The sequence below is a fragment of the Danio rerio genome, chromosome 2, assembly GCF_052040795.2.
Source record: "Danio rerio strain M-AB ecotype USA chromosome 2, GRCz13ab, whole genome shotgun sequence".
NCBI lineage: Eukaryota > Metazoa > Chordata > Actinopteri > Cypriniformes > Danionidae > Danio > Danio rerio.
The window spans coordinates 38,756,339-38,774,209 of record NC_141022.1 but is presented as its reverse complement, the minus strand read 5'-3'; the positions used below and the strand labels follow the sequence as shown (position 1 = coordinate 38,774,209).

At 36.4% G+C, this 17,871-nt stretch overlaps 1 protein-coding gene across 9 annotated transcripts in view; it reads right to left on the bottom strand.

Moving 5' to 3' along the window:
* tnr (tenascin R (restrictin, janusin)) overlaps window positions 1-17,871 on the bottom strand; it is a 239,942-nt gene that overhangs the window by 54,815 nt on the left and 167,256 nt on the right. For all 9 annotated transcript variants that reach the window (XR_015477582.1, XR_015477583.1, NM_194383.1 and 6 more), the window contains 7 exon segments: window positions 16,710-16,973; window positions 14,054-14,169; window positions 10,154-10,304; window positions 4,879-5,148; window positions 4,535-4,720; window positions 3,276-3,365; window positions 2,411-2,674 (listed from right to left, as the gene is read on the bottom strand). Coding sequence is in view for 7 of the 9 variants with exons in the window: in NM_194383.1 (NP_919364.1) it covers window positions 2,411-2,674; window positions 3,276-3,365; window positions 4,535-4,720; window positions 4,879-5,148; window positions 10,154-10,304; window positions 14,054-14,169; window positions 16,710-16,973 (1,341 nt within the window). In the remaining 2 variants the exon portion in view is untranslated.

The window sequence follows — 17,871 nt, the reverse complement described above, 5'->3', positions numbered from 1 at the left end:
TAAATTCATTTTCTTTTTATCCCACTAGGGCTATTCAAATTGTAAGAACCATTTTCAAGTTGTGACTATAGCAAACACACCCAGCCAAAGCTCTAAATACAATACATTTATTATAAATAACTTAATTTTGCAAATACTATTACAAAATAACATTGATGTTTTAACATCAGTCAATATAAAGAGTGTTATATTATTTATAATAATACATCTCATATTAATTTAAAACCTTTAAATACGGTTTGGTTTGTTTAAAGATGTCCATAAAGAAACCATCATTGCATATTATAAAATTTTTTTTGTCTGCTTTAACGTAAGCTCCGCAGATGATATTTGTTTGATCAACTAAGACATTTAGGGCCCATCATACACCCAGCACAATAAGGCGCAAGATGTGTTTGCTGCGATGTGTTGCTATTTTCAGACCAGCGCAACCTTAGTTTTCTTAAATCTGTTTAAATAGCAAATTTATTTGTGCCACTTTGTGGACTTAGGGGTGTGCTGGTCTAAAAAAGAGGTGTGTTAATGCGCATTGCAGGCGCGTTGCTATTTTGAGATATTTAAAATAGACCAGCTAAAAGCCGATATAAACTAAAGCGCAGAGCATGTTAGTTGTGTGCCTTAAACGCCTACACATTGATTAATATACACAGGATGTACAACAATGCACAAATATCTTTACAAAGGAAAAAGAATTCAAGAATTAAAATATTACAAAAATTATATATAATATAATATTATAGCTCATTTATTTGTTTGCTGGAAATTAGAACTGAATTTAGAAATAGTTTTGAAACAAATCTTTGTACTTAACAAACTAAATTAAATAGGCTAATGGATATCTTTAGTGGAATATACAACATTGTTTTCTTATCCATGAAAGAGAAAAAGAAAGAGAAAGTAAAGAGGCTGATTGGAGGAGGCTTGTTCTGTATCCTCACACTGCAGAATCTCTGCTTAACTGTTTTCTCGCTAGTGAAGCATTAAGTTTTTCCACTTACAAAGTTTGCCATGTGAATAGATACTGATTGATTTATTCTCGAAACCAACTTATAACTTTTTAAATTAAGATAAGAGAAAAATTAAGAGAATAAGCACAACCCTGTTAGACTATGATCGCGGCGCAAACCGTATTTTTCCATCTTTTAAATAGCAAAAGTGGATTAGGACATGCTTTTAATGCTTTTATGCCATGTGCCTAGATTGTTAAATTAGAGCCCTTAGACTTTTCAGAACTAATTTATCTTCTTTTTTGGAAATAACTTGTAAATGTTATTAATATTGAAAAAAAAAAAAAAAAAAAAAAAAAAAATATATATATATATATATATATATATATATATATATATATATATAATTTGTTTGTTTATCAAATTGTACTTTTAATTATATGATTTTGTTTGCTTAGGGTTTAGACTGTAGAAAGTGTTTCATGTAACGTGAGCTGCTTGTTTGTTTGTTCGTATTGTTTAGCTCTATGTTTGTTATGATGTGATGTACTCTGATTTATGTACTCCTTAGGGGCGCCCTCAGAAATGAGATGGTTCATCTCAAGGGGCTATCCCATTTAATAAATTTAAATATAAAAATGTAGTTTTTTGCAATATCTGACTTAACATGAAAAATAATATAGCTAATACTATTACTAAAACATTTAAAGCATTTATCAAAGTTAGATACTGTATTATAATACCCCTCTGATCAAAACAATGAATTAAAATAGATTCATTTATGAAGGCTGGGTTTGAGTTAACCATTACCATGTTCATTAAATAGGCTATAAACATGCCTTAAATTAACCTAAGATGTGTGGATAAAAACATTTACAAAATGAATTGACTAGGATGTAGATTTTAGGTCAGTGGCAGGCTTAATAATATCATACATAATAAAAATAAATTAGAATTCTATTTAAAAATTTAATATAGCATCTTTGTTATAAAGCTATCAATAAATTACATGACCGTATCAGCAGATTTCAAGCAAATAATGGAAAGTGAATGAAGAAAAGTGGAAAATGGTGATGAAAGATGATAAAATCTTTTTTTTGTAGGCATGTCATGCAAAAGCAGGTGAGTGATAACCACAAAGACAAGATATTGCATAAAACCGCACAAGGAAAATGAGCAAAATCATTAAATCCATTCAATGGGCTGTTAAATGGGTTTCGAACCACTGAAGTAAAGTACAGAAGGGTGGCTGAATTTTGATGATTGGAAGTGACTAGAAATGAAACCACTAAAACAAAAGTCTCAAATGCACAGCAAACTGCAACACTCAGGCAATTATCAGAGAGATTAACAAGAGATTTTTGCCCAAAATTGACGTGATGTGTCATGAGGCGGTGATGAGGCAATGCTTTGGACACTTGGCAGTTGATTGCTGTACTTGAGTTCCCAAAAGATCAAATTACCTGTGAAGGCATCGATAGTGGCCGCCGTGCTCTGCTGCCTGCCTCGTTGCGCTGCCACAGTGATTGTGTACTCGGTGCCCGGCTCTAGGCTTGTCAGTGTGGTGGTGGTGACGTCTTTAGGCACAGTGAGCTCAGTTGTGACTCCACTGGATGATGTGTAAGTCACCCTATAGTGATCAATAGGCCCCTGCACTGTGCCCCATAAAAGGGTGATGGTGTTGTCGGTGGAGGCTGTGACAGTCAAATCTAATGGGACGTCCAGACCTGAAGAACAGAGAACGTTGAGGCATGCATACAGTTAAATAACAAATAAATATAAATAAATCAATTCTAGCTAAAATATTTTTACGTATATGCTAAGTATAGTTTGTTACTTTGAGGCTCAATAAAATATATTTTTAAAATGAACAAAACATTTATTTTAACTTTCATAGGCAAAATGTATTTTTAAGTCAAGTATATATAAGTAAAAAAAATGTAGATGGAGCTCTAAATTATATCATATAATTATGTATTATACAATGAAATATATTCAAATATATCCTATGCACAGTGCAAATTATGTAGTAAAACAAATATAGCTGTCACTTTTTGTCGGTTACAGTAGCAGACAAGAAATTCAACTCTAAAAACTGTTGACACAGTCTACATTGTAAAAAGCACAATAAAATAAAGATGAATTGAATTAAATTCAATTTCAATGTTTGAAATGGGAATATCCATTCTCATGAACTTTTTGCCATCACAAAAATTGTAAATCAATTCTACCGGCAAACAAATTGCACATGTAGGCAACTCAAACTCCATGTTATTAAAAGTAAAGTTACTTTACGGTGATCAGGCAACCATAAACCCATAATCATACCCGTTCTGGCATTCATCGTTGCTGGGGTGCTTTGGTTGGCACCAAGTACAGCTGAAATTCCTATTCCATACTCTGTGCCTGGCATTAGTTCTAAAGAAGAGAGCAATAAATAGATTATTAACCAGAAATTTATTTTTGCATATGAGCAATATGTTTGTTGACATTTAAATAACATAACGCCTTGATAAAAATAGGTTTGTGGGCGTTTAAAATGAGCTCACAAAGAAATCCAACACATCAGGAGCAACAGTCTGAACTTCTTTATACTGTCTGAGGTGAGAATTTCTTTTCAGTTGCATTTCTTTTTTCAGGAAGAAAGAAACATTACCATGGCAGCGAACTTAAAAGAGAAACAGAAGGAATGAACTTAGACTAAAAAAATACAAATTCAAGTCTGCATGAACTAGAAGCTTTTTTTATATCGTGATGCAGTTCATAGAGAAATAGAATATTAAATGAGAAAACAGTGGGCGTGGCTTATTTTTCTACCGCGAGCTGATTGGATGTAGTAAAGGTAAGCATTTTATTCAGAAAAATCAGGAAAAGGGTTTTATGCAAGATATTTTAACCTAATAGACACTTCCTCCTCACCATTTCTGTTTGTTATTATAGCGCTGTCAAAACCTACAGTTGGAGGGGCATGGCTAACATACTTATACAATACATGCCCAACACCTCAGACAGACAATCTCAGAATTTAACTGAAAATAAACAGGTTGTGCAGTTTCAGATTTCAATTTTAGATTACACGGCAGACTATTTTTAATGACATGAACTGATTAATTTTTTACAAAAAAACTAGCAATGTGAGCTAACAAAATCAATATGGTCGGTTTTGATTTCATGTGTACTTTAAAATGTCCACAAAGTCAAAATGGCTTATATTAATTGTAAACAACTTTTTGCTATGTATGTAGAAATACCTATGAATAATAAACATATTATGTTGATTATGTTAATCACAAATCTTGTTTTGGGGAAAAAATAACAACAATAAAATAAATACTTAAAATTTTAAACTTATAAATATTATAGTTAATATGAATGGGTGATGAATGGCAATTTTATATAAAGCCAATATATTATTCTACAAAATGAACTGGGTACAAAGTAATTACTTTTTTAGTTCTATGCTTGTCTACACTAAATATTTTTAATAATTTCTGCATAGTATTAAATCAGTTAAAATACATAGCATTTTTATCAGTATAATAAATAGAAATTGCACTGTAAATTAAACTGAAAAGACTTGCGTTTACCATTGAGAGTAGTTTTAGTGCTTGGACCATCATTGCGTGGGACAATGACTTTGTCATACTGATCACCGGCAAGTGTGCTATAGACCACACTGTAACCCTCAACATCAGCCTCACTATTGTCCCATTCCAGCTCCAGGCTAATAGACGTTTTTGACAGCACTCTCAGGTTCTTTGGCGCATCGATTTCTGCAAAATATGACAATCTATAACATGTCTCTCTTTCAGACACAATGGATATCATGCAATAATCATGGTGCATTTCAGGAATTGAACAAAAGTTTGCTTCTATGAAATGTACTTTAATTAAATAAAAAAGTAGAAAGATTTTTGAATGTAAAGATCACCTGTTGTGAATTCTGTTGAAATAACTCCACTCTCAGTGCCATTGCGGACTCCACTGACTGATACTTCATATGTAGATCCCGGCCTCAGGACTTGGAGTGAGTACTGGCTCAGAGTAGGCTGAAGGCGAAAGGTGGTTTTTGGCCCTTCTACCCCTACCAGCCCGTAACGCAGTACAATCTGGTCCACTTTAGCCTTGGGTGGGCTCCACTCCACAAACGCAACCGTGTCTGAGATGTCTCGCACAATAAGCTGTATTGGCCCATCAATCACTTGAGAAAAACAAACAAACAAAAAAAACATAAGACAGCATCAGTGATGTGAAAAAAGTACACTTCAGCATGCTTGAAAGGTTTTCAGCCATGATTCTGTGGACCCCTGTGGTGCTTTTATGGATACCCAGGGGTCCACAGACTCATGGCTGAAAACCCATCCTGACATGTAAAGTTTAAGTAAGGAATAATAATCCAATAATAGCAGAACTGCTTGTTTAGTTACTGAAAGAAGATTACATTTACCACTTTGCTACTGAAAAGGGTTTCATTTATTTGTTTTTTTCTTTTTCGTTTATTTATTTATTTATTCTAAATGTTTTACTGTGCGTGTGTGTGACTTCACGTTAGTCAGTGCAATTTAAAAGAGGAAAATAAATCATTTGCTATTTTGTGCTTATTGTTTATTACATTTGTATGTTCGATCAAAGTCTTAATAACTGTTTTACTCTATAAAGAACATTGAAATCACTGATGCTTGTCAACCAACTAGAATCAAGCTTTCAACACTTTTGTAGTATACATATAAAACATTTCAAGATCTAATAAATATAATATATCTAATAATATAATACCTTACATCTATGGATACTCCTGGGATTTTTAATGACCACAGAGAGTCAGGACCTTAGTTTAACGTCTTAGTTAGAGTCCCCTTCACTATACTGGGGTGTTAGGATCCACAGAGACCGCAGGTTATGCACCCCCTGTTGGCCTCACTAACAACACTTCTGGCAGCAACCTCGCTTTCCCATGTGGTGTTCAATCCAGGTACTGACCGGATGCAACACTGCTTAGCTTCAGAGGGCGACCATGTGAGATGTGCAGAGAGCTAGCTGATGGCTGATTAAAAAATTTTTAATAATATGTTACGTTCGCTTGCAGAAAGTACTTTGGGTATATGTTTGTGCGCTTGTTTGTATGTGGGTGTGGCGTTTTACCCATGTGAAACAGGTACACAGGATTGGAGGATTCGCATTTTGTGCTGGTGATGTTGGACGTTGCAAGGACTAGTCTGAGAGACTGTGTTTTCATTTTGCTCGTGATTTATTGCTCTTATCTAAATCTTTTGAGATTGAAAATTGCAATGTGTTTGCTTGTGAACTTGTCCAGCTAACTGATACCTGTTTGAGTGATTTCTCAGAGAGGGTGCAGAAATGAGAAAGTCACATGATACACATATACAACACAGAGATTCATTTTTGTATTATTTCATTAGCTTCCGGAGAGTGTGCTGTTTTGTGTATGTTTTGTTTATTTAATTAGAGTAGTTTAGATAAGACGTTTGGTACATTAAAAATGTTTCTTTTCATGCTTTTCTGTTGATAGTTAGTTTAGTTTGTTTAATACAGTTAGTGTGTTTTGTTATTTCTTTCTTTGATTTACGCACCTCTAACTACCTCCTCTCCAACAGATAATTTATCATTTATTTATTGTAAACATTTTTCTTTCAATGTACAATATATTTTCACTGGTTTCACTGAAAGTATGGGCAATTAATAATCAATTGCAGTGATATTTAGTTTTCAGTCGTTTTTTCTTCATCCATTTGTCACACACACACACACACACACACGCACACGCACACGCACACACACACACACACACACACACACACACACACACACACACTAAACTATTATATGTCAGAAACCCTTAGTTTAATATTAACATCTAAAAGTATGTAACAATACATCTACTATATTTATATCTTATAATATAAATGCAGTTACCAATGAAGAAAAACACTAAAGCACTACAAATGTTGCACAATTGGAGGCACTTGAGTCAGAGTTTTAAAAACCCTTCTCTAACATGGTAGTTTTGTTATCAGCAAATTGTGCCCAGGGTGTTTAGTTGATGATTTTAGTAATAGAAATAGAGAAAATAGAGAACATGACAGTGTAGATGATTAAATTCTGTGATGATTGATGCACATACAAAATCCCTTTCTGTACAATTAGAAACAAGCTAATTTTTTCACACTTTCCCCTCAATACAACAACCAAACCCTGAGGTACAGTATAAAACAGAATGCATTGTCAACATGCCCACAAAAAGGACTTTTTATTTTGCTAAATTTACCTTTCTGTCACATCATTAGAATACCACCAAGGTAACGATGCAAGGTCAAAAAGTGGTGGAAAAACTTGTTTTCAAAAAAAGGGGAAGCTCAAAGTTGTAGGACTGTGCAGAACCTGATAACGCTGAATTTGCAAGTTAAGCTTGAACTTTAAATATACTGAACTGTGACTGCGCCTGAGATTTAAAGGTGAGGTGTGTAATTTATGTGTCACAAAAAGTACCAATGAAATTGCAAAAATAACAGTCTTTTTTTTTTTTTTCAAACAACTTTCCAGAAACTGCATCTTCTGCCCTGCCTGTATCTATAACAGCTGCTTGGCAAAAATATACTATAATATATTGTACTATACTAAAACTCACAATATACTGGAAAAAGTGCTACCTTCCAAAACAAGATTTTTCCATACAACCAAATAGAAATCGGTCTTGGATACCTGAAATAGGTGCCAGAGGGTCCAATGAGCAGGCTTTTCTTGAACTTCAAGTACAGTAAATGAGAAAATATTCGCCAGTTATTGACAGCAGGCATTCCGACAGCAAAGCCCAGACTCAAGAGACTGATTCAAGTGGTCATGCTGAGTCTCCCACAGGATCTTTTAATAAGACGCTAACTGGTTGTGTGAATAATTAACCTCCTCCTTTATAAAGGGCAACCTGACCATCTGCCTTAGAAACAGGTATTGTGAATGAAGATGGTGTTTTGACCTCGGAAGTTCAGCTCATCTCCATCCTCACCCTCATTCTGCTGTGATATGTAAAAAAAGGGCTACTAATTGGACCAGGTGACACTGCGGCGAATCCCACATTTCCCATTTCAAGGATGAGCCCAAAACATACACCGAGCATGGTGCAATTGTGTCTCTCTTAAGGGTATTACAGCTACATAATGTGACCCGTTAATCAAACATGAAAGTTCAGGAGGAAGCTCGAGTAAATGAGGAAATTATGTCACGGCAGGTTCAAGGGAATATTTACCTTAAGTTCTCCACTCAGCCTATTCAATCCACAAGGGCGACTGCTTGGTCTTATTCAAGGCACAGCAGCATGGTCTCATTTTAAATCTAGTCACACCAGAAACCAGGCGGGAGATTACTGTTTATTTTTTTCTCCTGAAAATGTTGAATTTTAGCGCTTAAGCATAATTACCGTGAGACAACTTGCAAACTCACAAGGCGGCGAGGCCGTGCTTAGCGAAAAGCTCCTCTTCCCGGGCTTTCTCCGGGGATAGATAAATCTTTGCACACATAAATAATTAAGTGACATCAAATTTGTCTTTCTTTATCCAATAAGGTATCCACAGTGGATGCGTGAAATATTAATGGACTCGAATGCATAATTAATGCCTCTTTAATTATGCTCAGCAGTGAGGCCCGTAGAAATTAATGGCGATTTCACAGCAGACATGCAATTTCAATTGTCCACGAAAAGTTCAATTGAATCTAATCCTCCTGTCTGTAAGTGACAGAAGAAGAATTCTTGGGTGAAGTTTACATTAAGTGCATAATTGCTGGTAGACTCACCCATTCATCATGGTGACATTTTCCATTAGCTAAAGCAATGTGACACCTCCTTGCAGCTTATGCCTTTCCAGCCCAGCCCCTATCACACACTATTTCAAGAGGTCTGTTTACACACCCTCCATTGTGAGGGCATTATATCACTGAATGCATGTTTTTCTGCATGTTTAGTCTGACATATCTGCAATAGTGTTTTCTTCTGACAACATTTCATAGTGCAGTTGGAAGGTGAGCCCTCAGTTCAACCTTACAGTTGTGCTACACTGATTTCAGCACCAAGGACAGGGGGGAAACAACAGGACATGGCAGATGGGTGGAGGAAATCACTGCTCAAGCCACTTCCAACTTGTCAACTACAGCTACAAAAGAGACACTAGCGACTCAGCTGGCTGAGTAACCCGAAGGGAAAAGCACTTCACATTCTTCTCTCTTTCATCTTCTCAGCACAACAGAAAACAAACGTAACCTTTTTCCTTCTGCACTGTGCATCCACCTGAAGAGCATTTGCTTGCTTTGCAAACTTTTATGTCTCCTTCAACGACGAAGCATCCTGTTCTGCCATTCGACACAGAGTATCTATGCTGCCTATCACAAAACATGAATATTTGAAAATACCAGGGATGTCGAAAGTATCAGTCAATACTAAAAAAGATGCTACATAATATAATAATATGATATAATATAATATAATATATAATGTAATATAATATAATATAATATAATATAATATAATATAATATAATATAATATAATATAATATAATATAATATAATATAAAATATAATATACTGTAATATAATATACTATAATATAATATATAATATACTATAATATAATATACTATAATATAATATAATATAATATAATATAATATAATATAATATAATATAATATAATATAATATAATATAATATAATATAATATAATATAATATAAAGAGCGGTATTTCCAGAGAATTCATTAGAATGAATTAGTTTTATCTCCATGAAGCAGAGATGAAAGTTCCTTAAAAACAATTAACAAACAACTACAAAGTGCTTAAGCCACAGTATGAATTCTTACACAAAACTTATTGACTTACAATATAGTGAAAGTGTAGGGTAAATGCATGAACCGAACAATTGTGGTACTGTAGGTCATTAAAAATCAAAGCTATATACAGAAAGCTCAAGAAAAACGCAGCGCAGTTATTGGAGAACGAAACAGTGAGGCGTGGGTGTTCTATAGATTGGCTGGTGGAGCATGGCACTAACAATGACCAAGGTCGCAGATTTGATTTTCAGGGAAACACACATACACATACAGCATGTCCTCATAAGCATAGTACTTAAATGCACTTTAAATCGCTTGGAATAAAAGTCTGCCAACTGCATAAAAGTGATGTGAATGAGTGAGAGGCGTACGTGTGGTAACAGTTGCGGTAACAGGCAGGCTCCTGCCTTGGTCTTTCAGGGCCACCAGGTTGACAGTGTATTCTTCTCCAGGCTTCAGTCCCGTTTGGTGGAAAGATGTGATGGTACTGGGTAGCTGTGCTGTCATCCCTCCATCATTGTCCTTTGATATGCACAAGACACAAACACATGCAAATAGATCACATTTCAAAATTCTGGCATCAGAGTGCAGGCAGGCATGCAGAAACAACAGTCTACCGCTCAAATCAACAGAAACTGTTTTCAGAAGCCAGTCAGCTGTTTAAAAAAAAAAGAACAAGCTGCTGGAATTTCTGTTTAGATTGGTTTCGCCAGATGTTTGATGTATTGAATCAAGTCTTGTTTTTTCCCCAAATCGCTTAGCAGAGCACTTTGTAAGTTTGATGCATCACACCCCACAAGACATCGACTAACCTCCCCGGAAAGCTTACGAAATCAAGCAATATCAAAGTGTGTGAGAGTTTCAGAAGATGTGACTGTTCTAAAAAGCTTTTCCCCTTTTGTTCTTTGCCATTGACTTGGTGAATGCACACTTGTCCCTGCCCTCGCATCCATTATGATATTGTGGGAAATAAGAATGGCTCTTGTGTTTTGTAGGATTAAATCCACAGAGGATAGGACTTCCACTTCTAATATGATTTCCCCAGTGGTGTGCCAAGTTGGCGCAGTACTCTTAGCAGACCCTCTCACTGATGGAAGATTGAAGTGCATGCTGAAGTGCACCCCGTTCCCCCCAAACCATCAGTCTCTTTGTATTCACCTCCTGTTGTCCCGTAAGAGGCTTTTGACTTTGTATCAAAGGTATTTTCTTCTTTCACTTAAAAAGTGAAGGATTTATGAGACACATGAATGACTCAAAGCTCACTTTGCCAGAGCACAGGCTGTAGACAAAGACAGTAGGATGCAACCCAAACTTCTCAACACAGGACAGACAACTGCACTTTTTAAGGGGTCCTAGAAAGTGTGACTATGTTGCCACTTGATACATAGGCCAGCTAATAAGAGCTGTGCAGGTAAACCCAAATCCCCTGGCATAAGAAATGGAACTAGTGAATAGCAGGAGCAGCTTTTAGGATCCTTGTTAAAGCATCCACCTTCCATTATGGACATGTTGTTTCAAATCCTGCTTAAAGCAGGGCTAGTACAACATGAGTGCTTACACTGATGCAGTGGCCCAGATGTGTATACTTTTAGAGGAAGCCAACTACTAGGAGCTATTAAGGTAAATCTCAAAAGTCACACAAGAATTGTTTATCTGTCAGGCCTTTGCACCCCTATTAAAGCACTTTCGTATACTAGGGATGGTCATACGCTTTACATTAATATCGGGGTGAGTAGAGTCAGAGGGGTTACATTGGTGCCATGACCCAGATGAGAGTGGGTGATTTTAAAGTGGTCATATAAAAGGAGCTGCACAGGTAAACCTCACTACCCTGGGCTTAACAAAAGCACTGGAAGTGTCAATCTGTCAAGCTCGTTTGAACAAGAGGAGGTACTTTGCTGCTATGACTGAGGGCTTGTTACACTAATATGTTTTAGTTTAAAAATGCATACATTTTGATATGGTTACGCCTTCCATCCACACTACCCCGGAGTTTTTTAAGGTCCAAAAATGGAGCATTTTGGAAACGCTGAAGATTCCATTTTCGTTTTAATACGCTGCTGCTTCGTCTCAGTGTGGATGAAGGTAAACAAAGACATCTAAAAATGGAGGCAAATCTGATTGGGTTTTTTTCCTCAATATTAAGTAGCCTACAAAAGTCTTGCACGCTTTCCTTTTAAGTTCAAACTTCACAAGTTTGATATGGAAAACAAAATCAGGTCAGGTATGGAGGACACATCAGGTAAACCTTCAAAGAGAAGTGTGACTTTATAAACTCATTCGTATCACCCTGGCTACATTGTTTCACTTTCTTAACAATAAAATGAAAACATGATATAAGGAACTGCCTATTTTCATTTTCATATTAGCAACTTAACAGACACCAAAAATTGAGGCATCGTGTAGCTGCATATTTATATGACGGTCATTTTCACTGTATGCATATTTATAACATAAAGAAAACTATAATATAACTGCCTCCTTTCATTTTCAGTAAACAATACGAAACATACCCTGTCTCTTTGCTTAATAATAGTTTTAATAATCAATAATGGCCATTATAAAAGTATAATGTCCAAAAAGTTTGTGCAATATAGGAAATAACGGCAATAGAGGTGTACATAGTTACATAAATGAATATATAAGGCTATTTTATCTTTGCTCACAGCCAAAACACATTACCTGAGAACAATAGAATCAAAAGACCAGGGAATATGTATGTGGGGATATAGATAACAAGATTAATTAAATATGACGTTTAACAAATATAGTGAGATTAGATTCAGCAATAGATTCTTGATGAACTGTCCGACATGCACACCTCTCAGCTGGGATTCTGTGCTCAAAGCACCTGCTGACTGGCTGGAGATGCACTCAGATGCACGCATACACTGCAGCGCATGCCAGAGTGTGTGTGTGGCCATGTGAAGTGCATTTTCAGCAGTATAGTGTGGACGGAGATATTTTCAGAAATGCCAGGTGAAACACCAGTGTGGAGGTGGATCGTTTTTATTCTAAAAGGCAATTTTTAAACTAAACCCTATTAGTGTAAATGGGGCCTCAGATTGGAGTGGATGCTTATGGTGGTTTAAAGGAAGCCAGCTAGTAAGAACTGTGCAGGTAAATCTGACTCTCTTTAACCTCAAGAGATGTGCTAGTATCTGTTTTTAATCTTTAACATCCTTGTTAGATCACCTTCCAAGGTCTTGGTGCCTTGATAGACTAACCTCAATGAGATTATGAGGAAAAAAATGAATAAATAAAAGAGAGGGGAGTATAATGAAAGTCAGTTACTAAGAACTGTGTAGATAAACTTCACTCTTCTGGCCTCATGAGGCACTCTAGGATCTGATGCTAGAGGCAGCGGTCTTTTAAATCCTTGTTAAAGCGCCTGCCTCCAATGCCAGAGATGTCTGTTTGAATTCTGCTCAGAGTGGTAGGAGTAGACCTGGAGGGGTTATACATGAGCTCTGAAAATGATCAGCAAAAAGACTCACCAAATCATCTGCTGGTTGAAGAAATGATTTTGTCTGGCTATTTAGGTAAAAATGTCCCAACGTTCTTTGCTTTCATAACATAAAAGCCCTCCTTTGATATGGTTTCTTTGCTGGAGAGGAACATATGTTTACAGATTCTGTGGCCAGTCTTAATAGCAACATTACAACAAAACAAAACACCTCAGGCGCTCTGATGTGTATTGGTTTTTATACATGGGGAGAGACGTTTCACCCCAATGTGAAATGACAGGTATGTTGCATAAGACGCATGTTGTTTTGCATAAGGCGATGTCTCCCACTGCTATTTCATAATGATGCGCTGAGCACAAGCTCCACATTTTGTTGGCATGCAGGAGCTGGACGCTTTTCTTCTTCCTGTGAGGGTGCAGTATGCACATGCTGAAAATGTTTTGTCCTTTCTCCAGATGGAATATTTGAAAGGGGATTAGTGAACATCTCTGCCTGGATGTATTGTGTTTCTGCCATGATGCAAAATAATTCTCTTTCAAACACAGACAGACTGACATTTATCATGCTGAGAAGCACCTGTCAGAAACCGAATCATCGTTTCAAAAAGCATTAAATTATCAGCTGCGCCCAGATGTCTGTAAAAACCTTACATTGCTCTTTCCTTGTTTATTGTTGTCCAAATACAACACGGTGGACGCTAAAGTCTGAAAATGCAACAAGATTCCAGAACCTCTGTGTTGTTACGCCAGAAGGTACAGCAGAGGCAGAATCAAATGAAGTGTGACCTTCTAAGGAAAGCCTTACCTTGGGAATGAAGCTTATTTCCCAACCATCAAACAAGTAGTCTAAGGGTTGCCATTGAACCTCCACGGATGTCTCCATGATGGATTTGAAGAGTAAACCGTCTGGATTTGAGAGATCTGAAAGGTACAGATTGATGCATTATTGGCCTCCGTCCTATGTGCGTTCAATAAATCAGCATTTTTCTCAGCCAAGGCAGATCTTTACTCTGCTTTTAGCTCTGTAAAAAGAGCAGTGGATACTAAGCAGCTTATTTTATTTTATTTTATTTTATTTTTTTGGAGTTACTTTCAATATGCATCGTCTCTTCTATCTGTTTACATTTGTTGTATAATAGATGCAGTCGGGAATGCCAAAGAATACAAGTCACAAAATACTATTACAGTCATTTCACAGTACATACAAGTAAACCTCCAGCCTTTTCATTGTCAACAATGCATGAGCCTCAAGAGGATTTGAAGGTAATTTCATGGAAACAGTAATAAAACACGCCATCTCTGCTCTGGGAGTGTTTGGATTATTGAAAGTGTATGATGGCATACAAAAGTGTGTAAGTAATAAATGTGCAGTCATACAATCATTTTTACCATAGCTCTCACAGTCTCAGTTCCTCTTAATCTGGTTGACCTACATAAACCATCGTTTTAAAAGTTTAAAAGCAACAATTATCATTTAGCGAGGACATATTTAACTGATTAAAACTGACACCCAAGTCATTTAAATGTTTTAAATCCTCTATTCATCAAATAATCATGGAAAAATGTCCACAAATTATATAATAATAATATATTAAACAGCATAACCATTTTCAACCAATCTGGGCTTCTTGGGGTTTGGGAGAAGTTACCCTGACGTTTATGTTTTTTTATTTTTATTTCTTATAAATGTTTTAATGACACTGTGTTTAGCACAAACGGTAATATTAATAACATTTAAACAGCACGTGTGTACAAGTTTGTATTTTGATAAAACATATGATTTTTTTTTCAAGATAAAAAAAACAGAATAAAATATTATCTTTAGCTTTTTTTCTGTTGAATAAAGTTTTAATAGAAAATCTGAAAATCACCTTGCCAAATTATTCACATAAAACAGTATATGGATTGAACTTTGAGAAAGTTCTTTTGTCTGAAGTAATGGCTGCTAATAATTCCTAATAAATACATTTTATATTCAATTAAAGACATGGTTCAAAATTTACTTATGTTCTATGAATTAATGTTAATGTAATCTAAGAATGAACAACATATGTACAGTATTTATTAATAATCATAGTTCAACATTTCCTAATGCATTATCAACATCCAAAGTTGTGCTTTACTGTAAAGCGTTACCAAAAAATGACTGTCTAACATCCATCCATCCATCCATTCATCCAACCACCTTACCAGCCATCCAACCAAGCTACCCACCTACCCATCTCTCCATCCATCCATCCATCCATCCATCCATCCATCCATCCATCCATCCATCCATCCATCCACCTTAACAGCCATCCAACCAAGCCACCGACCTACCCATCCCTCCCTCCATCCATCCATCCTTCCATCTATCCATCCATTAATCCTTCCTTCCATCCATCCATCCATCCATCCATCCATCCTTCCATCCATCCATCCATCCATCCATCCATCCATCCATCCATCCATCCATCCATCCATCCATCCATCCATCCATCCATCCATCCATCCATCCATCCACATTACCAGTCACCCAAGCACCCATCCATCCATCCATCCATCCATTTATCCACCTTACCAGCCATCCACCCACCCACCTACCCATCCATCCATCCATCCATCCATCCATCCATCTATCCATTGCAATGTTTTCCTATTGATAACTGCAGAGTTTTAGCTATTCCAACTATTCCATACATTTGCAGAAAATGGGCAATAATGCTCAACATTTGTTTCATTTTTTTAAGATTACAGAAATTATGGCTCCAATAGTTGAATATCTCAGATGCCTAAGTGAGCTTATGATGCCTGCCAGATGCGACGTGCAAATACCAATTTCTTTCAAATTCATTAAGTTCCAATTATCTTTATTATCCCGAAATTACCTACGATAATGTACAGAACAGAAGGCCAGTCAGTGGTGCTTTGTGATTGTCTCCAGAATGCCCAACTGGCTTTTCACAAATAATGGAATATTTGTTATGACGTGTTCTATTCTAGGCTGAGGCATTTTGCTCAAGGCTGACAGGCAGAGACTGTATGCGAAAGGCCTTCTAGCATTTTGCCAATCTGGCACTGTTACTCACCAGGTGGTGGGTGTCTAATCATATCCTGTTGGCAAAGGCAGCCAGTTGTTCCTCTGAAGACGTAACATGAGGCATGTGTGTGGTGTGTGTGTGTGTGTGTGTGTGTGTGTGTGTGTGTGTGTGTGTGTGCAAATGGTACTGAGAAGGAGTCTGTAATCTCTCATAAAGGTCTATTAAACCTGGGTCATGCTTGGGTAACGATGATGCTTACAATGAAAATGTCACATTCCAGATCTATGCAAAACACCTCAGACATAAAAAAATAGCTTTTTCTGACCAAAACACTGATGTTATTTGTATAAAAGAGGACTCAGACATAAAAAAATAGCTTTATCTGACCAAAACACTGATGTTATTTGAATAAAAGAGGACTCAGGAGAAAAATGCACTCACAGGTGGAGACTAAGGTGTTCATTGGGGAGCTGATGATGTTGTCAATCACTGCATACACGTTGACATTGTACTCCAGACCCGGATTTAAACCTTTGATGGTGATGTTGGTAACATTTCCCGGGACTCTCATTTCTAGCTGGACTCCGCCTGGAGTTGTGGGGGCATAAGTGATGAGATAGTCTGTCAGGATCGCTGGGCCTTCCCACTGTAGATCAATGGTGTTTTCTGACACTCCCCGAACTTGCAGATTCATTGGAGGTAAAACTGTCCATAGAAAAAGATGAAGATGACATATTAATATTAAAGATCCTATTTGGAATATATTTGGAGAATAAAATCAGTAACACTTTATATTTGGTGGCCATAACTAATATGCACTTACACTGATATTAATCATTTGTTACAATGTACTTATTGTATTAATACTGTATATGCTTTTTAAATTGTATGTATGCGTGATTAAATACCTGCATGTAATTACATCTGTAATTAATTTCAACACCTTAACCCATCCTTAACCCTCTGGGGTCGAAGACCGCGTATACGCGTTTTGACCTGTGGTGGCGTCAAACTGCTGAAACGAACTTAAATTACACTTTCAGTTTTGATCGTACAGATAAGATCAATACATCAATCGAATCTGTTATGCGTCTACTTTTTGTTGTGTACACTCACAACAACAACAAACGTGTGTGCATTTCAAGTGGTCCCTTGATTGTTAACATAGTTGTATACAGGGCTAGACAATCTGCCAAGCCACCAAATGCGGGTAGATCTCAGCTATGGTAGGTTAAAAAACAACACCCACTAGCCACTTTGGCTGGTTGAAAATAATTTTTAAATTGTAGTTTTCTTAAAAGAAAGTTTGACAATAAGTATGCCCATCGAGAAGCAGCATGACTGACGAAAACAACTGTGTTCGCATGAGCAAAATAAAGCAGGTGAATACGGAATGAGAGGATGAGCATGCGCATGGAGAGACTCTCACTCACTAATGAGGGCTTAAGTGTCGTGCAAGCAGCTGCTGTCTTTTACAGTTATTTTTGTTAATACTGTTACGTTATAGAACATATTAATTATTTGTTTGCTAATTTTATATATATAAATATTATATATACAGATTTGTGTTTTGTTTATGCATTTGGAGCTGATGTTGTGTTGT